The sequence below is a fragment of the Daldinia vernicosa genome (genome assembly GCF_022497035.1).
Source record: "Daldinia vernicosa strain CBS 139.73 unplaced genomic scaffold F5Y00scaffold_22, whole genome shotgun sequence".
Taxonomy (NCBI): Eukaryota; Fungi; Ascomycota; class Sordariomycetes; order Xylariales; family Hypoxylaceae; genus Daldinia; species Daldinia vernicosa.
Window position 1 is genome coordinate 433,811 of NW_025953938.1, and position 24,342 is coordinate 458,152.

General features: G+C 46.3%; 11 protein-coding genes across 11 annotated transcripts; 3 read left to right on the plus strand and 8 right to left on the minus strand.

Moving 5' to 3' along the window:
• Positions 1–364: 364 nt before the first annotated feature.
• Positions 365–3,397, minus strand: F5Y00DRAFT_236666 (alkaline phosphatase-like protein). Its single transcript, XM_048007729.1, has 6 exons — positions 3,182–3,397; positions 2,173–3,072; positions 2,004–2,122; positions 1,849–1,937; positions 1,706–1,784; positions 365–1,653 (listed from the first exon to the last, which is right to left on the minus strand). The coding sequence occupies exons 2-6, from the start codon at positions 2,687–2,689 to the stop codon at positions 454–456; spliced, it is 2,004 nt and encodes a 667-aa protein (XP_047865064.1). The 5' UTR covers positions 2,690–3,072; positions 3,182–3,397; the 3' UTR covers positions 365–453.
• Positions 3,398–3,677: 280 nt separating this feature from the next.
• Positions 3,678–5,907, minus strand: F5Y00DRAFT_236667 (tRNA-guanine transglycosylase). Its single transcript, XM_048007730.1, has 2 exons — positions 5,476–5,907; positions 3,678–5,419 (listed from the first exon to the last, which is right to left on the minus strand). Exons 1-2 carry the CDS (start codon positions 5,696–5,698, stop codon positions 4,161–4,163), a joined length of 1,482 nt encoding a protein of 493 aa, XP_047865065.1. The 5' UTR covers positions 5,699–5,907; the 3' UTR covers positions 3,678–4,160.
• Positions 5,908–6,191: 284 nt separating this feature from the next.
• Positions 6,192–8,752, plus strand: F5Y00DRAFT_236668 (uncharacterized protein). Its single transcript, XM_048007731.1, has 2 exons — positions 6,192–6,526; positions 6,613–8,752. The coding sequence occupies exon 2, from the start codon at positions 6,622–6,624 to the stop codon at positions 8,593–8,595; it is 1,974 nt and encodes a 657-aa protein (XP_047865066.1). The 5' UTR covers positions 6,192–6,526; positions 6,613–6,621; the 3' UTR covers positions 8,596–8,752.
• Positions 8,753–8,933: 181 nt separating this feature from the next.
• F5Y00DRAFT_261954 (uncharacterized protein) lies at positions 8,934–9,477 on the minus strand (the record flags this gene model as incomplete). Its single annotated transcript, XM_048011301.1, has 3 exons — positions 8,934–9,014; positions 9,083–9,318; positions 9,411–9,477. 3 exons carry the CDS (start codon positions 9,475–9,477, stop codon positions 8,934–8,936), a joined length of 384 nt encoding a protein of 127 aa, XP_047865067.1.
• Positions 9,478–10,073: 596 nt separating this feature from the next.
• F5Y00DRAFT_261955 (uncharacterized protein) lies at positions 10,074–10,493 on the minus strand (the record flags this gene model as incomplete). Its single annotated transcript, XM_048011302.1, has 3 exons — positions 10,074–10,243; positions 10,305–10,345; positions 10,417–10,493. The coding sequence occupies 3 exons, from the start codon at positions 10,491–10,493 to the stop codon at positions 10,074–10,076; spliced, it is 288 nt and encodes a 95-aa protein (XP_047865068.1).
• A 423-nt stretch (positions 10,494–10,916) lies between these two features.
• Positions 10,917–11,490, minus strand: F5Y00DRAFT_253071 (putative signal peptidase I; the record flags this gene model as incomplete). The annotated part of the gene is made up of 2 exons (XM_048010005.1): positions 10,917–11,127; positions 11,198–11,490. The coding sequence occupies 2 exons, from the start codon at positions 11,488–11,490 to the stop codon at positions 10,917–10,919; spliced, it is 504 nt and encodes a 167-aa protein (XP_047865069.1).
• Positions 11,491–12,611: 1,121 nt separating this feature from the next.
• On the plus strand, positions 12,612–14,251 carry F5Y00DRAFT_74282 (glycosyltransferase family 25 protein). The gene is made up of 3 exons (XM_048014095.1): positions 12,612–13,023; positions 13,085–13,228; positions 13,287–14,251. The coding sequence occupies exons 1-3, from the start codon at positions 12,841–12,843 to the stop codon at positions 14,067–14,069; spliced, it is 1,110 nt and encodes a 369-aa protein (XP_047865070.1). The 5' UTR covers positions 12,612–12,840; the 3' UTR covers positions 14,070–14,251.
• A 268-nt stretch (positions 14,252–14,519) lies between these two features.
• Positions 14,520–14,818, plus strand: F5Y00DRAFT_261958 (putative ribosome biogenesis protein nop10; the record flags this gene model as incomplete). Its single annotated transcript, XM_048011303.1, has 2 exons — positions 14,520–14,694; positions 14,790–14,818. The coding sequence occupies 2 exons, from the start codon at positions 14,520–14,522 to the stop codon at positions 14,816–14,818; spliced, it is 204 nt and encodes a 67-aa protein (XP_047865071.1).
• A 472-nt stretch (positions 14,819–15,290) lies between these two features.
• Positions 15,291–16,874, minus strand: F5Y00DRAFT_74299 (D-site 20S pre-rRNA nuclease). The gene has a single exon (XM_048014096.1). The coding sequence runs from the start codon at positions 16,752–16,754 to the stop codon at positions 15,357–15,359; it is 1,398 nt and encodes a 465-aa protein (XP_047865072.1). The 5' UTR covers positions 16,755–16,874; the 3' UTR covers positions 15,291–15,356.
• A 986-nt stretch (positions 16,875–17,860) lies between these two features.
• F5Y00DRAFT_74317 (uncharacterized protein) lies at positions 17,861–21,108 on the minus strand. Its single transcript, XM_048014097.1, has 3 exons — positions 20,274–21,108; positions 18,996–20,214; positions 17,861–18,935 (listed from the first exon to the last, which is right to left on the minus strand). The coding sequence occupies exons 1-3, from the start codon at positions 20,864–20,866 to the stop codon at positions 18,441–18,443; spliced, it is 2,307 nt and encodes a 768-aa protein (XP_047865073.1). The 5' UTR covers positions 20,867–21,108; the 3' UTR covers positions 17,861–18,440.
• A 1,842-nt stretch (positions 21,109–22,950) lies between these two features.
• On the minus strand, positions 22,951–24,130 carry F5Y00DRAFT_253076 (alpha-ketoglutarate-dependent sulfonate dioxygenase; the record flags this gene model as incomplete). The annotated part of the gene is made up of 2 exons (XM_048010006.1): positions 22,951–23,072; positions 23,134–24,130. The coding sequence occupies 2 exons, from the start codon at positions 24,128–24,130 to the stop codon at positions 22,951–22,953; spliced, it is 1,119 nt and encodes a 372-aa protein (XP_047865074.1).
• Positions 24,131–24,342: the final 212 nt, after the last annotated feature.

Consider the following 24,342-nt stretch of genomic DNA (forward strand, 5'->3'; position numbering starts at 1 on the left):
CTAAAGCAAGTCTTAAACGAGTATAGGTGTTAGAGTCAGACCCGATGTTTACAAGTCAATTCTTAAAGATTCTCTCTCCCGCTTCTTATCACTTTCAACCTCTGTTGTTAGATCCCGATGCTTTAACGTTGCTACCCAACTACCTAGACTTCATAACAAGTACAACCATTTCGGTCCTATGATAAAATTCAATAGTTTCCCTTTGTTCTCGTTATGTGTTATATGTTAGAGTACTGCTCCAGTATAGCCACGTCAGTTGCTCGTCATGACGAGCTTACCCATAACTTGAGACCAACTGCTAGACGCAGCATATTATTTTCAGCATAGGTTAAGAGGTAGGCAGCCGTCGCAAATTATTCATTCCGTAAAGGTTTACATTGTCATTAAATTATTTACATGAAGAACTATTCTTATCCTTTACATCGTAGCCACTATACGCCCATACTTCCAGCTCTAATGTTTCTTACATCCACTTCCGGGGCTGGTAGGAGGTTCGTTATCCGGCCGCGCTAGACCTAAGCAACTCGCAATCTTGTAGAAGATATCAATATTACCATATGTGCCCCCGAAATCGTTTTGGCAGGGTCCCATAGCGAAAACGGCTACGTCTGTGAGCGAGTGTACGCCTGATGACTCGGAAACGGGCAGTGTGCCATTAACAACAAATCCGTCAGGGCTGTCCTCGGCGTTGACGAATAAGTCGTCCTCGTTGAAGCCCGGCGTATTACTAACGACCTCGCGCGGCTTCTTGTGTATGCGGTAGTTTTCGCGGTGGTCGGGGTTGGCGCCGAGGCCTGCTGCTATACTGTACCTTGGATCCCAGTTGACAGGGAAATTAGGGCCAGTCCCATACGAAACACCCTCAACCGGGACAGTGTACTGTGACAAACCGGACTGTTCATAAATGCCAACGGCACGACGCTTGTCACGGTCCGTCTCCTGAGCCGAAAGGTATTTAGTATCAACGCCTCCGAAGACATCGAACCCATGGCCATGGTCAGCGGTGACGAGAACCAGAGTATTCTCTAGTTCACCTATCGCTTTTAGATGGTCAATGGTCGCGCGCACTGTGTCGTCGAGCTCAAGGAGATCACCAAGAGCACGGTCATAATCCAAAGCGTGCATCTGTTTATCGATGGACGCGCCCTCGGACATGAGGAAAAACCCCTTATCACCACCGCGGGTGTGTAGAATATCGATAGCCTTCAAAGTCATGTCCTTCAGACCAGGAAGGTCAAGGGCAGGTTTTTCCGAACCTAGAGGGTCGTTCTCAAAGCTCTCTAAATTCTCCGTGAAAACGTTGCGGTCTAACCAGACAGGAAAATGAGACTGGCAGAAAACCCCAAGAGCCCTGCTGTTATTGCCAAGTTCTAACAGCGAAGTCTTGTTCAAGCTGATTTCATAACCTGCTTTTGAAAATGCTTCGTAATAATCTTTTCCCTCGTAGCTGTCGGAATTCGGGTAAAACTGCTCGGCACCTCCGCCGAACCAGACGTCAGGACCGCCCTGGTTCGTCCATGAATAATTGGTGACCGAGTTCAATCCTTGGTCGACAAGGGAACCATAAGCATATCGCGATCGGCTATGGCCAGTAAGGGCAATGGGGGTTGCATCTGAGAGGGCTGCAGTTGAGACAGCACCCCAAGCAGAATCCTAATGGCTTGTTAGTGCAGGAACATCATGTCAGTTGCCAGTGCCTATTTACCCAAGTACGCTTCAATAATTCAACGATAGTCTCAACTTTCGGGTCGTCGAAGAAATCAGCAGACGAATCGACGTAAACGCTTCATAAATCGAAGATTAGTATATATGGTAGAAGCATATTGGGTAATTCATAACATGACTTACCCCATAGCGTTGACGGTGCTCTTGTGTCCGGTGTAAAGGGCAGATGCCGAGTTAGCGCTATCAGTGATGAAGCTATCGAGGGAATGAGTCTAATGATAACCGTTAGTTGTTAAGGGACTCAAAGATTACAATATGTAAATCGGTCAGTATCATACCATCTGATGTCCTACAACGGGGAATTTGTCCATCTGCAATAGAGACTGGTATTTTCCGTTGATGCTCTTGTGACCAAGCAGGCGCGCAGCCGTGATCATATTCGTGGTCATACCATCACCTATATATTGTCAACATCAACCTTTCTTTCTCGGGTCTCAACAACCATACCGATGAAGAGAATAACATTCTTTGCCTTCTTCTTGGTAGCTAGTGGTCGCACAACCCAGTTAGCTATCGTCTTCTGGCCATCGTAATAGTTCAGCGTGACGACGTAGTTTCCCGGCTCGTAAATCGCGAGTTTCCGATAGATTTTAGACGCGACATTGACGATAGACGGAGTTCCCGCGTCCTTGGCGAAGAGATCTTCGTACCAGCTGAAGTCCCATTTCTCTAGCTCCGGTTCGGCAACGTCGAAGAACTCGGCGATGGTCTTGGACTCGCTACCTTCCTTAGTGATAGTGACTGAGAACTTTTCATCCGGCTCGCCGTTGTTGAAAGCCTCTGAGCCGTTGACCGGAGCATGTACTTCGAGACGAAGGTCGAAGTATTGTCCCGGCAGGAAGTCCGATTGATCAGGCGGCAGAACGCAGCCTAGATCCGGACAAGCACCAAGCCGCTGGAACGTCTGGGCAGTGACAGCAGAGATGGCCACTGCCGCCACAGCAAGGGAGCTTAGTTTACCCATAATAGCTCTCGACTATTACCAAGCTGAAAGTTGGGACAGTAAGACATCGGGTCGGTCTCAGGGGTCTGGAAAACTCTAGAGTTATATAGTTGAAATCAAGCTGAGCTTGCTATGATTATGTAGTGTAACCGTACTACGAGCTTGGCCGTTGAAAGATCCATAATGCCACTGATCCTGCATTGGAAGGAGGTAGTCGAGGCCTTGGCTACCTATTCCTGAGGCCGTAAATGTCGAGCGGTGGGTTCTTGGCAATGGAAGAGACCTGATTATAATTGGTCATTCATGTTCTAGAAATCTCCGATAGTAAATGGTAGCGGCGGTGCTGCCGTCGAAGCATTAATCGCGTAGAAAAATCATATAGGTAATTCATCGCACGTGCTCGACTAGGTAGCAAGTTAGTTCTTGGCTCAATCATAGCTTGTCTAGGTATGCATGGGTATTTGGCGGCTGGAAGTTTGTTCCTGGTTCTTGGTTCCTGGATTTTCAAAGTACCTGTTCTTATAAGTCCTAAACAAGGAGTCTTGGATTTGGTTGGCGAACGAGATATATAGCAGCAGTGCATGTTTCCTATATTGGCATTGCCAATTAATATGTTCCCATTGTAACGTACTATGCGTCGATATGGCGAGCCCTCTTCAGCTTGACCTGGAGAATAAACAATGATCATGGGTAGCTTTCTCGATACGTAAAAGCCAAGGCACGTCGAGGTTTGATGTGGGGATATCTCGAGAGAACAAGGGTTCGGAAAACGTGGGCTGGATTGCCTCCTATCATTGGCCCCTTTCTTGACCAGGAAGATGTGGGTTAGCTTGGCCAACGTCTCCCGTCGCATGGGGCACTTAGGGCTATTTTAATGGCGAGATATACATGTGCCAATTGTATTACGTAGATATAATTAAATATGTAAAAGAATATTGGGTAATACTTGATGGCCTCTATTTTGAATATAATACTCGTTCGTTTAAGCGTACCTACCTAGTTTACTATTCGAGAAGAGACGATTGACGCCTGTAAGCGCATTGCTAGAGATGATAACTTCTCTGCTATGTAGTATTCCTCCCCAGTGCCTATGTAAATTTGTGGTTAGTTGCTTGATCTGCGGTTGAAAATGCCTTTACAGATATACTGCATATAATAGGGCAATACATAAGGATGTCAACTCATTACATGCAGATATGAATCTTGGTTCCAAATTCTCGGGAACAAACCCTAGTGATTATGTGGCAAAGATGTGGAGGCCACCGAACAACGACCTCGGCGACCGAATTGTCCCACGCCTTAAGTACTTCCTAAGGTAGGTAGCTAGTAATAATTCATTCGGACAACTGACCCAGCCGACTCGAAAATGGGCTGGACCCGGTGAATGACTGGATAGCCATACCTCTCACCAAGGACGGTGCATCATAATTGCAGCGCGTAATCTATCGTCAAGTGCAGCAAGAAGTTGAGGTCATCACTTATAAACAGGAGCTCACTTGTCAATTTCAGCGAAGCCCTTCCTATCTAACTCATTGGCATCGGTTTCAGCATCGGGGACGAGTGGGGTCTCTCCTCCCTCTGCGGTGGTCCCTGTTACAGCTAGGCCTGCTATCTCTCCGGCGAGTGTCGAGTCTTCAGTTCCGCCTTCCCCATACTTCTCCCAAGCTGGTTGATTGATCTTCGACTGCCCCCCTTCGGGCTTAAAATGGTATCCTCGAGCCCTAGGCCTCTCTCCGGTACCCTTAGGAAGCACGGATTCATAGGCCTCGGAAAAGATATCACAGTCACGCTCGAACGTTGAGGGTTCTGCGGTAAGCGCAGCTCGGATGCCCTTGAAAAACTGGTCCAAGACATGGTAATTGTGGATTTGAAGAAGTGTCCATCCAAGCATTTCTTTGGCGTTAAGGAGGTGCTGGAGGTAGGCGCGGTGATGCCTGGTGCAAGTATAGCATTCGCATCCACTTGCGAGCGGCGTCAATGATACCTGATGGTCTGGCGACCACATATCTATTCCTAGCGGATATGCGCCTGTTTTCACGGGTGATGGTGGTGGGAATGAGAAGGTAAGAGCGATTCCAGCATCCGAGGCTGCGTTAAGAAATGTCACAGTGAATATATCAATCCCTAAGCGAGTTTGCCGGAGGATCTCTTGTGGTGACGTTATAAAGTCCATAGAAATCCGAGGCAGCGAACTGAGGGACTCATGATTGCTAAGGTCCGGAAGGATATCCGCATCGTACACCGCAAGCCCGGATAAATGCTGGACATAGTCCTGAGATAGGCGGTTTAAGTATTCCCATTGCGTCGGATAAGCAACCGGCAACAGTGGAGCGAATAAAGAGGGCTTAGCAGTCTCGTTCTCACCATTGGTATTTCTTAATTTTATAATTTCGGATAGCCAGTCCTCTGTTCTCTCCACCATGCGGAGCTGCCTTTTCGGATTTGGAAGCTTAGTCCTAATATGTGAATTTCCGAACGTCAGGTCCGCAAGGGGTATTGCAATGTCTGGCTGCAGCTTCTCGACAGCTTGGTAATATTCGCTGTTTTTCAACTTCTGGAAGCCGGTAGATGTGTAAACGGAGACATAGTCTTTCCCATTACCCATAGGAGCTACTACTGCAGGATGCCGTCGAGCACCGAGCACTATGGCTAGTGGCGTGGGTGTAGCGGTATACGCATGTAGTGCCTCTTTGCCATCGATATCTACGTTAAAAACCGCAGGTTGGGCCCTCTTTTGAGATTTTTCTATAACTGAGTGACGTGTTAACCTAGTGGTGGAAATGTAACTATGAACTCACTGGACTTACAGTCTTCCAAAGCCATATATGAGCCGTGGAGCTCTGTATGCTTGGTGATGACATCTGGTGTCATATGTGGTGTTGCTCCTCGTGATGAAAGACCAATATAGTTGGGCGTGTCAATTGGTTTTCGTTTCGGGAGTGTTAAACGGCCTGCTCTAGGCGCTCCCCCTTCGATCACTGCACTTTTCAGGACGTTGAACATGGCATGTTCTGAAGAAGACTCGGCCATTCTTTAATACGAACAAGAGTAGATAGTTGACCTGCGCCTTTCTACTTATAAGCTAGGATAGCCTTATTCGAGTCGAGAATTTCAAGTTGTGAGCTCTGAATTTGTCTTGGTAGCGTCGTTTAGTGAGTTCTCGTAAGGCATCGATATATACTATAAATACTCCCTGGCGTTGATGTAGTAAAAAGAAATATCAAGAAGATGTTTTAGAGGTAGTTATCAGCAATGTGCTTGGGAGGTATTGATTAACTTATTCCCACTGAAATTGACGGAAGAGAGGATCCATAATACTTTTTTACGCATCTAATAAACTTTCCTAGGTACATGCATGTATGTAGGAGGTACTGTATCGATAACAGCCTTGAACTTGGAGATGTCACATTCCGATTGGATCACTTTGCGGAAGCGGACTGGCGGACTGCACGGGATCCACCTGTTTCTTCCAAGGAAACAACTGAGATCCAATCGTCATCTATCACTAACCCACCTGCCCAATGGGCTGGGTCTTAAGCCACTTCCTTCGCGCAGCCTTTTTGTTTCGCGTTCTCAGCGCTGAATCCAACCAAAGTTCCATTCCTTGGCCAACCATCAACTTATTAACTTATCAACTTGTCAACCGCCAACTCCTCTGTTGCGTAACGTAACGACAACTTTCTAAAGGCTGAGCAGGCTCTCGGTCTGGCAATCTCTTATATCGCCTACTTCATCGTCTTCGAGATTTCATCTCATGTATCCTTTAACGTTTGTTCCATTATACATTTAGAACTTGGTTTCTTCCGTAACCTATTGGTTAACCTGGTTCTTACTGTTATCATATCCTAACTGCTATATGTAAGCCAGCCCCCCAATAACCTCCTTCATACACCATCGGGGGTGATTCCTTAAGTCACTAATAGACGCTATGGCGCATTAAATAGCCGTAAATCATGAGTAGCAATCAGTTAGAAATTCGTTCAGTCTCTCCTGACATTGAACAGCAACGGCTGCGTAACGCTTCATCGGCACATCCGGACGATCCGCTTAGCGGCCCGCAACATCTCGAGTTCAACGAGGACGACGACCCTCCGACCCCGCGCTTTATGCAGGACCAAGGCGCTTGGAAGAAATGGAAATGGGTCCCATATCCCGTCCGAAAGTATGGGAAAGCCGCCTTTAAATGGATGAAGGGTCCGCAGAACCCCAAGGTCTGGAAGATTGAGCCACTCTTTCCCACCGTCCAAGAGGCGCCACTTCGTCTGCTCGACAAATACCTTCCCAGCAAGAAGCACAAAATATTGTTGTATATGGGCTATATTGCTGTATGGATTATTATATTTGCCATTGTTATGTGGCGGGGCCAGGCTGCTTCAGAAGTTGCGGGTTATGGCACCCCTATGGACATAGGATGTGGTGTCACATATTGGAGCCGCAATAACGGCTGTGGTCTTGACGGTGTCGACTGCAGACCGTTCAACGGCAGTGGCTTTGCCTTTCGCTGCCCATCCAACTGCGCCAGCTACCGGGTTCTCAATCCTCGAGCAGTAGGGAGCCAGGAAGTAGTCTACGCACCGTTAATCGTCGGTGGACCACCCGATCCCGCCAACGAAGAGAACCCAATCTACCGGGGCGATTCTTTTATTTGCGGATCCGCCATTCATGCTGGCCTCATTTCTAATTCCCAGGGTGGTTGTGGTGTCGTCAACCTAGTAGGGCGCCAGCAAAACTACATTGGCACGGATAGACATGGCATCAAAAGCGTTGCCTTCGATTCATACTTCCCGCTGTCCATTACCTTTGAGCCGGGGATCGAATGCAAGGCTAGAGACGTAAGGTGGTCGCTACTAGCGGTTTCCGTAGTCTTCACCTCCGTATTATCGTTATTTACTGCTTCGTCATCAGTATTTTTCTTTACTGTCTTTATTGGTATATTTTGGCAAGTAGGTATGGCTTCCGACCCGCCGTCCTACACGTCAATTCCCGCATTGTTTTCCAACATTCTGGGCAAGTTTCTTCCCGCCATGTTCTGTGCGTGGGTATTTTATGACAAGATGGGCGTGCGGCGAACTTTACGAGGATTAACGGCCCAGGTTGAGAAGACTGTCTTGTGGCTAGGTGGCTGCTGGGTTGGGGCACTTACAAATTACACTTTCGACTTTATACCTATCCAACGCCTGAATGGGCACGATCTCGAGCAGCAACCTGGTGCAAAGGCAGCTCTTGCTATTATTGTCATCGTATTGTTTTTCATCGCTGTTGGCCAAGTCTGGTGCTTCCGACAAGAAGGGAGATTGGTACGGATTATCAAGCTATATGCGCTGTTCATCTTGGGGATCATCATCTGCCTCGTGCTACCTGGTCTCAGCTTGCGTATTCATCATTACATCTTAGCTTTGCTCTTAGTACCGGGTACCGGCATACAAACAAGGCCGTCTCTTCTATACCAAGGTATCCTAATAGGGTTATTCATCAACGGTATAGCTCGCTGGGGATTTGATTCTATCTTACAGACCTCGGTAGCTTTGCAGGGTGATGCTCAACTAGGGTCCCCCCTTCCTACTCTCCTCGCACCTATTATCAACACTACTCTTTCAACAATCACATTCCAGTGGCAACCTTCGCCGGGATTGCGATACGATGGTATCAGTGTACTAGTCAACGATGTTGAAAGATACCGTGGTTTCTTCGCCGATGAAGACTCAGACCGCTTCGTATGGTCTCGCGACAACGGGTCCGAATATAACGAGTACTTCCGATTTGGGTTCATGTCGGGTACTACGAGTGGAGATTATACTAAGGCCGGTATCTGGACAAAGGACCTTGATTGGGTTGATCCTCAACCAGGACCTTCAAAAATCAAAGCCCGAGATTTGGGCAGGTCCAATACAGAAACAGAACAGGTACCCCGTGCCGTATGGAAATGAATGATGATCGTATTATGATAGCCAATCAATGCAGTTAGAAGTTTTATGAGTGAATATGGTTCATTATTTAACACTTTACAGTCAAGGATCTATTAACTTATAAACGTTGAGTTTTCTGTCAGCTAGTTATCTACCTTTATTGGAAGTTAACATCGGCCCTTATTTTGATGATAACCTCACTACCTCGGTAAAGTTGCATCTTGTTTTTTTGCCAAAATATTAATACAGATCCTATGTAACGCCCCGTATGCTTCCCATGGGCTGTATTCAATCCTCACCTATCCTACAATTTCTAAAAAAAAAAGTAAAGATATTGCCATCGCTATTACCGTACCCGTCTATTCACAAGTCTTGACTACATAATCCACCGTCTGGTTGCCTGTTGCCGGAATCTTGGGCTTGAAATCGAGATAAACGAACTACACGCGTCGCGAAATATCATTAGCAAATACATCTTTTATCTACACTCTGTGCAAGCATAACATACCTCTCCCTTCTCTGGAGTCCAGTCGCCGTTGGTATCGCGGTAGTAAACTAGCTCACTTGACTTTATATCACGAATCTCGGCGGTAGTGTGTGTGAGTGCTCCGTCTGTATGCCATTCGAGATGATAGCAGGTTGACTTGGAGACGAGGAACGGTTTTGAGCACCTCGTGTTGCCTTCCGAGTCTTGGCATTTTTCGACCGCGTAGTCCATTACCGATCCTTCGGCTACGGTACGCGCTGGATTGATCGAAGATTGTTAGTGGGAATTATGAATCAATTAATACAAGAGATGGAACTGAATGAAGGCGAAAATGAGATTGTAGACATACTTTCTTTGAGACTACCGGTTAGAGCCAGTCCCGCGGTTAAGACACTTTGCGCTGATGGGATATACATTTTTAATTGATAAATGATTAAATTTCGTAAATGAGTGAGAGGTAAAGAGTTTTGACGTTGGATAATATTCAAATGATCGAGTTGTTAATTGACAAGTGACTTAGATACCTGGTATGTATTCTTGGCCACCGCAACCACAACGTCATAGACTATTATTATTGGCTGTCATAAGCCTAGCACAACTTCAATGTAAGACTTTCAAGGTTCTTCATCCTGTATGTTTCGGCCCTTGGCGTCCTCGTCGAAGGTTATGCACCCTTTAACTATGAAAAATCTACTTGTTTTTTTTTTTTTTTTTTCAAATAGATTTCACAGCGTTCAATACCGACACGAAAGAGTAATACAAGGCCATAAAGTCTTATAACTCGATGACGTTCCAAGTAGAAGGGGGTTGAAAACACTTAAATGCACACAAGTCGTTCATCTGACTAATTATGCAGTGTTACCATAAGGAGGCGTCTTGCTCGGCCGAGAAAATGACAGTATATAAAAAAGTTGACATAGTAAATTCTTGCTTCTAGTCATTTTCTAATATCCCCCGTCACCGATATCTGAGACCATCTTGATGCTTCGCCCCTACTAACGACACTGCATTCTTAGTCGTGAGCCTTGTTCAAGAAAGCCTGCCGGACTTGAGTGTACTCGTCGTTAGTTAGGTCCGTGTACTGGAGGCAGTCATCGCCGCAAGCAAACGGGACGGTTCCAACTCCATCGAACCAGGGAGCAGCAGAAATGCAAGAGTAGGGGATACCCGTGATCTTGATGCCTGAAGGACGATAATGATTAGCCTGAAAGTTCCTTTCTCCAGGTTCGCAAGGTTCACTTACCAAACTTGGGGTTATCTCCGGTAACCTTGATGTGTGCACCCCTCAGAGAATTGCAGCAGTTCTCGATAACATTCTCAGGAACACCAATGGGAAGATGGCGGGTACCAGGTACCAGACGGGTGCAGGACAGCTCTGGAAGAATGTGAAGCCCGCAACGATGGCGGCGGCGGCGGCAGCTTGGTAACGCATTTTGAGATATTGGAAAGTGAAAATACTTCTGTTATAGAAAGAGGTGCAAGGGCTGTTAGGAGGTATGTGACTGAGATGTCTTGACATTGAGATGCTGATGTCTATTATTTTCTCTTTCACTCAATTAAAGAGACTCCTATTTATACACAGGTAGTTGTAGAGAGACGTGCTACACTTACCTGGAGAGGCCGCCTCATGATAAGAACTATCCTGCTATACCGATAGAAGTTTCTCACGATCTAATCTCTTGCTTCTAGAACGATACCCTCGGAGGACTTTGCTGACTGAAGCTTAGATGTAAACTCCTTATTTTTAGGAAATCCCTGTACACACTCGAGTCCCGATCAATATCATATAAATGTGCTGCGATTCCAAGCATACGTTTTTCATTTGATTATGCTATTCAGGTAGATTCCTAAGTATTTATGTGAAAATGCTGAGAGAAACCAAGTTGGCAAGGAGCCCAACCTTCAAGTATGGCATTTCGTTTAAAAGTATAGTTATCCACCCTAAGTATGGCACATAACCTCGAACAACCCCGATAATCTCATCCCTATAGATATACTTCCTATTGCCGGGATAGAGCGCGACATCATCCATCTCATTATTGTCGCCCTTTGTGAGAATCAATTGCCTATGGGGCGAAATGGTTTAGTACTCAGCAAACTGAAGTCCAAAGCATAGGTAGTCAAGGCTTATCTTACTCTGTAACTCGGCTTCCTGGCCTTGCTCTCCATATAATCTTGATTGCTCTGTGAACCATTGGCAAAGGTGCTTTAGAGAACCAGACGACAGGAATGTCTCCTATCTGGATCTCCTGCTCCTGGTTGGATACAATGATGATATCGCCACGTTTAAAGGTCGGCGCCATTGAGTCTGATACGACGACGTGGATGGGACAGGGAGAGTTGGTGAGGATTGATAAGCCTTTCCATAATATGAATAGAGCGCTTATTACGTGCACGATGGGTAGTAGACGCCGAAGCGAGTTTCTCATAATGATTAAATATAGTGAATATCAAATATATACCACAAGAAACAAGTCTACCGCCGCCTAAGTGAATCGACCGATTGTTTTCTCTACTCTCTACATCCGTAGGTTATTCCGTACGTATAAACCACCAAAGCCATGTAAGCGCCGAGTTTTATTGCCAAGAGGATTCTACTATAAATCTGGACCTTCAAGTTGTTTGCTCAGCTGGAACTGTAAGACTTCTTAAAACTTGGTAAGTCAGTTTACTTACCGGCTAATTGGTTGATTTTAGAAGCAAACCATCACATACAGCTCCCAACCAAAGAGGGTTAATAAGGTGGCTATTCTGAACGTAATAATTCAACCCGTTTAGGTCACGTCCGCTAGATACGGAATTGTCATGTTTGCTGTCGTCATGTCGTAGCGGCAGAAAGTGAAGAAGATTGTGAGTCTATGACTTAAATGGTTGGTACTTAGGTATAATGTAAAAACCTCTCAATAAAATAATGGACTGATATATGAGGTACCCGAGGTAGAACCCTGCGTAATTTTAAAGAAAAGTCGTCAAGACGTAGATCGTAGCGTGATATAAGGTTAATTGCCACCTAGATCTATCACCTACTTTATTTACTCAAGATCTATGCTTCGTCTCTGTGGTTGGGTATCGGGCTCCGTTTACGAGGAAAGACAATATGATGCTACCAATCCCCTCGCGTAATAGGGATAAGATTGATTGAACACGAAACGATCAAAGAATGTCGGCGATACGAGATCGCGATAAGCATTGATCGGGGTCATTGTACTAGTCGTATACGCATATAAGGGAGTTGTCTGCCTGTATACATTCTCGGCCGGATCACGAACCGGTCGAACGGTGGTGGTCCGGTGGGCGACCTTATATCCAATGACGATCATGGTGATTGACTGAGAAGAATGCTACTCTACGCAGGTGGCCTTATTCAACCCTAGTTATCTTATGCTAAGTTAGGAAATTTCTGACGACAGGCAACGATAGCCGGGCGTGTCCGGCGGAAGCTAAGAGGGGCTGATTGGCCGAACCGTAGGATGCGAGTGCGCTGTGAATGAGGGACTTCCTACCCATTGCTATGTATGTCGGTAATTCACCTATCTGATGTCATACCTCATCTGAAAAGCCTTCTGGATCTTAAATGGTCTAGACTCTGGTTTTCCATGAAAGCAACCGAGCTAGTAAAACCTGGAGTTTGGTTAGTTGGAGCTTTTCCTCCGTCCTGTACCTGAAATAAACAAACTGAAAACTTCCAGCTAATATTCTAACGTGACGGCTTTCTTAATCCCTTTGCTGATGGAATTCTGCTGAATACTTCCTGCCTTATACTCCTTATAATATTGGCCATGATTGGTGGACGGCCTACCACCAATCTGGTGCTGGGTACGGTACTTTTTGCGTGTATTCTTCTTACATATCTGGGCTCCGGGTCCGCTCGAAATCAATGGGGCTCGACTCCGAGTCCCGCGAAATGGGCCCCATCACCGGCAAGCCAAGGCAAATCGGATGTGTTCAATAGAACGCTTGGCGTGAGTCTTGTCCCGGCCGACACGGGCGTTATTAGTTGACTAATGGCTGTACATGCCGAAGTTTGAGAAGGTCTTCGTCATAGGGCTCCCCGAGCGTTCGGATAAGCGCGATGCGTTAACTCTAATGTCTTCGCTCACGGGGTTCAGGTTAAGTTGGATTGACGGTGTTGTTGGTAACACTATCCCAAATAAGGCTCTACCCTTTGTAAGCTCTATACTCCCGGCCGATACTAACTGCGAGATAACTAATAAACTTGGCCTAGGGATGGGACCGAGAAACGATGCGGGATAGTAACCTAGGTTCCTGGCGCGGCCACGTAAACGCAATGCGACGCATAATCGAAGATGGAATATCGTCGGCGCTGATTATGGAGGATGATATGGACTGGGATGTGAATATTAAAGAACAGCTAGCCCGATTCGCGGCGGCGGCTCGTTCCTTGCAGTCGGGATTCCACCGAAACCAAACGCTAGAATCGCCAAGCCCGTACGGCCAAGATTGGGATATGCTGTGGCTAGGCTCATGTGTAACAACGTTCGATGAAGACCTCCCCGAACACCTGCGGATCCCGCCCGAGGAGCGCGACTCCCGTAAGGTCTTCATCTATGACGATCTGACGGTACCACCACCGGGGCATATTCTGGGCAACGGTTCCTTCAGTTGGGACGATTATCCCCCGCATACCCGAATAGTATATGTGCCCGGCGATAATGTGTGCAGCTTCGCATACGCGCTGAGTGCAGCTGGGGCGCAAAAGGCGCTGCAGCATATGGGACTCGAGGGGCAGCGTAAACCCTTTGATAACCACCTCAGCGACCTGTGCCGGTTACGAATTAACGGTATGCGGTGCGTGAGCATAGTGCCAAGTTTATTCGTGCATCACCGACCGAGGGGAAGGATTAGTAGCGACTCGGACATCAATAAGGGAAGCGAGAATGAAGAGATGCGTGAGGTGGGATTTACTGAGAACATATTATATAGTACGCGGTTGAACTTGAAAAATCTGGTTAGAGGGTTGGAACCGGAGAAGCAATGGGTAGATTGATATTTGAGCGTACGAAATACAAAATGCATGGCCGGCGTATATATAGGTAATAATTGAATGAAGCCAAGATTATTCGGCAGTTTTGAGACAAGCAAACTGAGCATTTAAAGTTAGAGTTTACGAAGATGGCACTTGATTCAAGGTACGACGATAAATATGAGTTGTAATTACACTTTGTTACTATCACAACTTGTAAGTCTACCTGTTTAGCGGTGTTGAAGCCATATATAGAAGAGTTGGGCCGTCTGCTCTATCGATAAGACATCGGGACTGGAGCAATGCTAAGAAGGACCCACTTAATACATGCAACAATTAAAGGTTGAAAAAAATAATTTCGGAGCTTCTCAACTTTCAATCAGATTCCAAAATACGACGACCACTCCGAACAACAGCGCACGCAACGAGCAAAGTTATAAAAAGGAAGAGGAAAGAAAATACACAACCGTCAAAATGCATCTCATGTACACCATGGACGAGAGCGGCAAGCGCATCTACACCCTGAAGAAGGTCCTAAACGGAGAAGTCACCAAGTCGGCGCACCCGGCGCGATTCTCGCCTGACGACAAGTGGTCGCGCCAGCGCGTCACCCTGAAGAGGCGCTTCGGCCTGCTCTTGACGCAGCAGAGTGAGTCCTACTACTCATCTATATTTTTAAGATATATATGAGAGCGAATCTTAAAAAAGAAGAACACATATACTAACGAAGGTCTTCCATCACAGAGAACAAGGTTGCTGAGAACTCGCGGTGAAGCACTGTACCTACACCCCCCACGGTGATGTGAAACAAAATATCGAAATCGGCAAATTGAGATCCAAAAAGATTCGGTTCGGCTATTCGAGGTTACAAATATAGTCCTGTAATCGGACTGGCGTTCATGGCGTGCGAATCGGAAAGAAAGAAAGGCGATCGACTTTCGGGATTATGAACTACCCACGACAAGCCATCCGCCTGATGCCGTCTTGCGTATGGGTAGCTGGGTCTTTGCAAATTCTATTATACCAGTTGGTGTTCTCAATATGGAGTCTGAACATATTTCTTCGTATTTGATGGATATTTGGAGGCTTGTGAATAAATATGGTGACCTGAGACCTAACCTACGCCAGCAAGGATATGACAAGGACACCGGGCATGATAGTCAAGCAATCTTGTCTTAATGAACTATCTTGACATTTCCTTAAGGTGTATTTCCGAAGTGTGTAGTCCGTATCGGCCCGTACCATCAATCCCGTTTTAAATACCGAGCCCCATAACACCTGTATGCTATATCACATTCCATTCATGTCCATCTATCTTTTTCGCGAATTCACATTCCTCCCCGCTCCGACACGTATCCTGCCCGGACCTCCTCCGCTTCTATCCCCCGTCAAGATACTTGGAAGATAATCCTCATCCATAATATCCCTCTGCTTTGTTTTCTTCTGTTCCGTGGACTTCTTAAGATATTCCTTCTGATCCTCAGCAAAGATAAGCTCTCTTCCCCAGCCTCCCTTTCCACCTCCCGGACCACGTGCCTTTCCGTTTGACGAGCCGTGTACCGGCTTCGGTACGCTGTATACATTTCCGCGGTTGTTCCACTGGAAGTTACGCTTGAGGTGTACCGTAAACTCCCCTGCTGCGTTTGTCGAGCAGCTCACACGTGTTAAGGTAGGTTGCCCGCATCGTGGGCAGAACTGCTTCCCCATGTCCCGCGAAATTGCGAAGCACCCGTGACACCGCAATACCCACGTCTTGACGCGCGTAATGCGCGCCAAGCTTGGAGATACTAGATTGAGATTTATTCGTAGCGCTACGTTCTGCATCGCGTAATCTGATGTGAGGAGTGCTACCTGCAAGAACTTTTGGATCGGTTGCTCCGGCGCTGAGAGCTGATCTTTAGCTTGGTGCTTCTTGAGATTCGATGGCGTGATCCACCCGTCTCCATCGTCATCTTCGTCCTCTTCTTGCTGGTCGGCAACTTTTGGTTCCGATGCCGTAGCATCATCTGGTATGGTATCAATCGTAGGCAAAGCGGATGATTCTAAGCTGAGAGAATCAAGGGCTTGAGTGACGGTCTCTTGTTGAATAGTCGGCTGCTCCTGTATCCTGGATTCGATGTTTGAATTTTCATCTGGTTTACCTCCTTCTAATTCGATTTGCCCTGCTTCGTTTTGGCTATCAACTTCTTCCGTCTTCTTATCTTCGGAATTATCGCCATCATTTTGTTGTTCTGCAGTCCCACTCTCTTTCGCCTGCTGTGTAGGTGCCTTTCCGTTTAGGCCTTTCTGTCCGGGTGTCTTTCTTAGACGCCAATCGCCGCCATTCCTTTCGCACTCTAGTTCGTATGTTAATGCGATTAAGTGTAAATCGGGTCTGCTCAGAACCTCGAGGTCTCCTGTGCGCCGCGCAAAATCGGTGATGAACTTGATGCTTTCGGGGCGCGGACTGCGCAACTTCAAGAAAGGAACCAATGTTGTCTCGACTCGCGCCCTTGTTGCGGCATCTCGAATTTCAGATATGACGGACGGAAGCGTGTATAGTTCGTGGGCTTGAGCAAGGAGAGTGCTGACGGAAGGGTCGTTCTTAATTAAAGGGCCTGTGTCGAGGACGAGGGAATGGATGGGTTTTGAGGGTGCGGATTCTGTATCTGTTGGTGCGTTTATAGTCTCCGCGGTATTTACCGCTTGCTGAGGTTCTGTTGTTGCCATCTTTCCGCTTTCCAGTAAATGTCTTGTCTAAATTGATACGGCGATATCACGAATTCGGAAGATGGTGGGGTTGTGATTTCATCTTGTGAATTTGGTGGTGGGCAGCGTGGGGCCCTGAAAAGTTTTGGCGGGGAGATCGGGCAGAATCTTTTGCATTTAACTCCCGGGCGTTTAACTTTAAAGCCCTGCATACATAGTACATAGGTACCTAGGTACGTAGGTACCCCGGCGTTTAAACACATGTGCTTGATATAAGACCGTTGCAGTATCGTTCTGTTTATTTTATTCTTTTATTTCATTTATCATTCCAATATATAGGTGCCCATATAATTATACACTTGAAGCTACCTCATATACTCGTATAACTTCATCTACGTCCACTAGTCGTAAACATTATCACGAAAACAAGCATATCCTTTGCATCCTCTGAATTGAGGATTAAGATCTTATCCAAAACAAGAACACTTCAACACGTATGAACTACGCCCCCTGAAGACATTCAACTGAAGCTATCTATGTCAATAGCCTGGCTGTGGTTAAAACAGTAGGGTTATTCTCTTAAAATGGGGATAAATTCAACTTCAAACTATTGCTGTGATTACGTACCTCGCTATCGGAGTAATCCTCAACGATGGTTGAATATAAATCCGCTCTATAGACTTTTATTTCGATTCATCACACCGTATATACCATATTTTAGGTAGATATGGACATATACATTGCTAGAGGATTCGAGGATCCCTTCTTCCAACCAACGTACTGGTGGATGTACGAACAAACCACCCTTAAGCACATCCCTGCTGGCTTTTTGAACCGCTCAGGATTCGGACATCCTGAAAAATAATTTCGATAGCCCTAGGCTATAGATATTGCACGGTTGACCAACTTGTATCCCGTTGTGGTATGGGATTTCGATAGTCTTCATGGTAGGTGTAACCAAACCAAGAGCCGAAAAGCAACGCCTACGCCGAAACTTAATCGACCGACCACTTCCACGCAATACCGACTGGTAGGTTTGTCTCAAAACTTGCTAGGATAGTACAATCCGACTGATGTTCATAGATTCATGTGGAATCCTAATCGTCGAATCATGCATCTGAGTATTGAATAGTTTAAAGTGACGTATTTTGTTAGGGGTCGTGCCCCGGTTACGTGACCGTAAACTCTTGCATCCCGGCGCACTGGGACTAGGGGTCTGGGACGTGTATGATTCTCGCCAAGCGCAATTTTAAGACCGAAAAAAACGTAGGAGGGTGCTGCAGGATAGGCAGTTAATCCAGATTCTGGTCGCTTCCCCAGAGCTTAGCTGATATGAAGTATCGACAGAATGTTAGTAATTCCTCATCCAAGAGATCGTTGGCACCCTGGCCTCCAAAATACCCTGTCCACCCCCAATGCTTCGGGGTGCAGTCCTATTGACCAAGAAATAATTCCGGGGCGCTGGGTGTTTGTCTTGTTCGTGGTGTTGGTCAAGTAGGCTTTCTTGCTCAGAATAGGATCGGTCACTCCACGGAGGAACAGCACAGCTATGCCGGGTTTCTTGGGGAAACATTGTGGTCTTCTCCTATTAGCCCCTTTGGCTAATTCAAGGTGGTAGTAACCATTAAAGTGCCAAGACAAGCCGGCGAGATTGGTAACATAGTCCTTGTTAACCAATCAGTAGATACGATAACTTGCTTAAAAGGTTCAAACGGTCGTTTGTGAGTATTCGTTATTAAGCCAGTCGCTCGAGAGCCACGATGCAGATTCGAGGCCGTTATTTCCGAATGACTCGAGATTGAAGTCAAAGCCATCCATCGCACCCTCAAAGGCGTTATTATTATCTATTCCATCTGGTGGCATCACAGAAGGTAGATTCGACTTCGTTATGTTAAAATCTCCAATAGGTGTTCCTGGCAGCGGAGATCCACGGCTATGCTCTTGTGGTGGACGGGGAGTCGAATGCTGGATTGGGGTTGGCATTGAACCACCTTGTGGTGAGGTTATGTGAGCTGAAGGAGATAGAATAGGGATGTTAGTAAGTCCACTTTCGTCGACAACTTGCATCTGTTGAATTGGGTTATGGCGTGGCATGACATGTTGGGATATCAGATTGGAACTGTTTGTACTGGGGCTCCCTGGGTGGTTCGGTGCAGCATTTGTAGTGAAGCCACGGGCAATCAATTTTTCGAGATCAGCAACCTAAAGTTATATCTATACTCAGTAAACTGTTATGCGATATTCTGGGATGCGATAACTTACAATAACAGTGCCAGCTGGGACGTGATCCATCGACTTCGCAATCGTTAGGCATCTCGTACCAAGTTCGTGTACTTGGTTTGATGTTAAACTGATTTCCCCCTGGTTCCTCTGGTGAGCAAAGTAAATAATCCGAGCACACTGATAAGCGCAACCGGGTAGATCAATATCAGTGACGGGCAGGCCTCCGTCAAGCGATAAAACAAGTTTAAAAATATCTGCCATAGCCAAAGCGTGCTCATAACATTGGCGTACGCAATATGACACAAATTGGGGATCCAATTGATTTAAACCCGACTGTGGCAATGCCTCTTTGAGTCCTACAAGGAACATTCGGTAGAGATCACAGTAGCACTGTCGCCACCAGACATGGATCATGATATAAACACACAATCGTGGTGAGTAAGCTCGCAACTGGAGGTTACTTTCTGAGAACTTGAAAGAGGCGGGTAAGTGATCGTTGAAGCCGGCCAGTTCTTCTGATAATACCTTAACCAACTCTGGCAGTTGCGCCAGTTCAGACTCTGGCATGCCCAGCACATTCTTAGTGCAATATAGGACTCTGCTTCTCATCCATAGAAGTCGCACGTGGAGCGCGAGCGAACCGACGTCATCCGGGAAAGGTCGCGTAGGGACGGGGCGGAGGTATTCAGTTACTTGTGGCAGATCAAATTCGAAGTTGCGCTCGGTGCAAGGAAGTTGAATGTGCATAGATTCGGATGGCATCAACGTAAAATCCGAACACCCGCCATTGATACCAGAGTCGATAGTCATGAGCGCCCACATTAGTCTCCTCCGTGATTCTCGTGCTAAGAAGCATAGATTCGGGTTTTCATAATTCAGGCGTAGGGCATAGGCAAACCGAGTAGCTGTTGCCGCCAACATAAAGGCGGTTGTGAATTTGCGCGACATCATACGGTGTTTCATAATGAGGACGAGGGCCTGTATCTTAATAGTCGACGGATTCTCGAGGTCCTCAAGCACCATTTTCTGACATTCGTCGATACATCTCGCCCCATACTCTCGAGTGCCGGGGCCCAGGTCTATGATAAGTGAAGTGATGCCCACTAAAGCAAGAAGCAAAGCTTTATCCATCATGCCAGCATGATAACGCTGCATGAGTGAAGCACGATGAAGGAACGAAAAGATAGGGACGTGGTGAATTTGACGAAAGAAGTTACTAAATGTCCGCTGTATGATACCTTCATCTGGAAACACAAACCTAAGTTGGATTGTTAGTTTATACACGCAAGGGGAAGAGGTGAGCTATCGAATGCGTACGGTTCATTGCTGGATGCTGTACATGTCGAGGACTCATTTGGTTCGAAGTTATTCTTATCGGGCCTTTGAGGGCCGTGATGAGAACCCTGATTATCCTTACTCATCATTACTCTTTTTTCCGGTGGTTCGGAGGAGACAGACTCCAGTTCGGAATCAGTGGCGCCCTGATGGGATTGCTGGGAGACGCCGCTAACGCCTCCGGATCGCTTCGTCGGTTTGTAGACGCACTCAATGCCTTGAGCTTGACACCTTGCGCATTTCGGGGTTTCACCACTACATCTAGCTTTCCTGGAATGGCAGTTGGCACAAGCTAGTCTAACACGTCTTCGCGGAAGGGTGAAATTTGTCAAACCCTCGGAATCCTGGGTGGGAGAGGCGGCGTCTTGAAATGAGCACGTGAATCCTAATCGCTCGCAATTTTGGCAAACGTCGCGACGACCATCACAACGGACTTTTCGCACTCTGCACGGAATGCAGGTCTGACTCGATTTCTTAGGATGTCTGTTCGTAGGGTCGGCCGCAGCAACGTCTGCTGCGACCTCAGCTGCTGTGTCCGCGGCCACCATCTGCACGCTCATATCTTCCAGATCCATTCTCCCAGATCTTGAGCCTGGACATGAGTGTTGATAATTCGTAATGAGAATGAAATAGGAATAGCTAGCTTCTTTTTACAGAATCGAGTTTCAGAATGCGAAATGGCGGTATTGCGTTATTACGGATTGTGGACATGTTACACCTATCAGAGTCACGGAATATTGGTGCAGGTAGTTAAGATTGGAGGGAATTTCACGCTGGGAAATTCGGCTCTGGTAGTAAATTGCGAAAATGGAAAATGGCAAATGGCGGGGACCCGGCGAAAGCGGCCAAGCGGCCAGACGACCTATGATTAGCGATTAGCGATTAGGGATTAGGCTTGTCAGACCACTCAGTCCCAATCATAGTGGGCCGCCTCAGTGGAATGTCTAGGCGGTTCCAGCAAGTCAACCCACTAGACTCCCTATAAACCGGCTCCGGCTCTTGTTAGTCAAATAAATACGTCATGAGATAGAGGCTCAAGTCTTGTCTACCTACAAAACTAATGAGTAACAAATACTCAAACATATTCCGGCAGATAATTATATTTCTCAAAAATCTGATCGTTATGTTTCTATCACTTTCAACTGCCACAACACGTTCGGAGGTTGTTAGCATGTGGCAATTATATTTTCTTCCGAGTTTAGGTAGTCAAGGAATAGCTTAAAGTCAAAACCACCAACCTTTATATAAGTCGGCGGCAACAGCCTCTTTATCTTATTATATTTATATCTTCAATCAAATTACTCCAGGAACCTAGCTAGGATATACCCCATTCAGATCCACGTGCAAGATATCTGAACATAGTCACTCACGATATCTTCAGCTGTGTGTACTATGACCAAACCTTCTTGGCGTCGTTTTAGCTTCAAAACTATTTTCTGGGGTTTACATATGTAGATTAGTGTCGCTCTAATGGAGCGGTGACTAAGAATTACGACCGAGGGATATTCACCCCTTTGACTATCCATTAGTCCCGGGGGAATATCTTCTGCGAAATTCCCAGGGAGGTAGTATGTATTGGTAGAATTGGATAAAGGGATCAAAAAACGCGCCCTCCATCATCTTAAAATCACCCAATCATACTTAACAGCACGCACGTCAAACGGGATCAATAGTGTGTCATCTAGATCTCTAAGCCCCGACAACCGTGCCGACAACCGAGGGCCGGTGGAGCCCAAGTTTTGATATTTAATCAATTATGTTCTTTTGAGAAGGCTAGAATCCCATTATTGATCCTGGTTCGATCCTGTTTCCGGAGCTATGTGACTTTCCAGTTGAAGATGGAGACAGTGCACGATCATCTATCTCACCAAGACTTCAGAGAGCTTCATCATCCCTGTATCACTTATCGTGTAACGTCAAGTCAAAGCGACTAGAGGTAATTAAGACTATCTTAAAAGGGGCTGAAAGAGAAGAAGATGAAATATTATGAAACACCGACTAACTAATGCTAGTATTAAGATCTTATAAATTGAATGCAGTTATTATTAGCCAAGCTGTTATATTCATTGACCAATAAGGTCACATACATAACAGAGGCAGTTGTCAACTTAAACCGTAGTCTTACTAATAAGAACCCAACTTCGTTTGATTAACTCATCAATGAAGCCTCAAGTATGAAGAGACAAGCAGATGATATCAGAATTCGACAACGCATCACAATGAAATAAGCGACACCGCAAATAGGCATTATATCGTGAATCATGAGATGCATTAACTAAGGTACCTTGTAAGATAGCTTGAATTTCTGACCGAGCTTCCTAATACAACATCTAACCGTATCTAATCGCAGCCCCTTAACCACCTAGTTCAACAAGAATTCGGGTTTCAAGGTGGCATGTTCACGAAGGTCTTTTAACTTTCTACTATATCAATTGCCGTACTACCTTTTTTGAGGAATGTAGGCTACTAAAGCTATTCGGCGTCAATTATATTTCAATCTTATAACACGTAACAAGAAATTTCAATAGCTATTCCTACACTTCCTCTCATTATTTTCAACTATAAACCACAAATCGATAATGTGATGAGGTTTTCACTCGCCCCCGCCCATCATTTACATAGCATTAAAGATCAATTCAAAAGAGAGTTCTCCGTATATCTAAGCGGGTGTATTCACGGGGTTTTCCTTGGTATTTGGGTCTTGAGGCGCTCCTTTAGCTGTTTCCTCTTTAAGCCTCCGCTCCCTTTCAGCTCTCCCTTCACTCTTAGGATCATAGTACGCTGTACATCGTCAGCCACATGATACAATTACTCATTAAGTATTTGTTTAGGTTTAACTTACGTTTCTCGCCGAAGACCGTCGTGCGAATTCCCCTTCGAGGAGCTTCATATGAGCCAGGGATAACCCGATGAAGTACACATCTGTTGTCCCACATCGCTACACTGCCAACTTCCCACTTCCACCGGACGGAGTGATCATCCGCGGAATGGAGGTGATACTGGAAGAAGTCGAGGAGCTTGTCGGACTCGTGTTTCTTCAGCTCAGCGAAACCGGTGACGAACCCGGTGTTTATGTTCAATGCCTTCAATCCGGTAACCGGGTGGGTCCTAACGGCCGGATGATGCGAGTCGATAGGGGGACGGTTCGGTCCGACGCCCCACAGGTCCAAAATTGTGTCGTACTGCAGTCTTGAAGTGTGCACCGCATGTAGGCCTTCGACGAATCTCTTCATCGCGTCACTCAATGTGTCATAGAGACCGTAACCGGAGACCCAAGCCGTATCTCCTCCCACGGGCGGGTGCTCTTCCATTCGGAGGAGAGAATACGATGGGGGGTTAACCTCGAACGAAGTATCGGCGTGCCACTCTCCCGAAGGCCACGGGGTATACTTGAGCAACTCGCGGTGGTCCTCTCGGCTGCCTCGGATCACGACGTGTCGAACATCCTTTTGGGCAGGATGTTTATCCAAGGTACCATAATGCTCAAAGAGTTTTACTTGCCCGTCAGTAGTTAAATCTTGGTTACGGAAGAAGACGACTCCACGCTCATTTACAAGTAGCGCAAGCTCATCTAGCTGTTGTGGGGTTAATTGGGAGAGCTGCACATTCTCTAAGACGGTGCCGATCGATTCTGTTAAGTCGACAGGTTTAGCGACCGAGAAAAGAGCTTTCTTCTCCGGGTCCGCAAATGTAGCACGGTCCTTCTCCGGGATTATTTCTTCTCGAACGGGCTCTGGTGGAACATGATTCTTGATTTTCTCGGAGAAGTGCGGATGGATGGTGATTGGGAATCCAGAGTCCTTGGAAATATGCTTTAGAGCTTCAAGTCCAGCTGACATTTTTCCAGTTTGTAGTAGGAAGAATCTCAATATCTTTTGTTGTAGACCCCGATGGTATATCAGAGTCCTATACTCTACCCACTGTCGCTTATATATATCTTGGCTCTCTAGGTGGATTTGGAGACTAATATGACGTGCGTAGCACATCCCACCTATCAGATGCAAGATTGACAATAGATCAATAGATAGCTTACCGTGTGGTTGCGTCCATC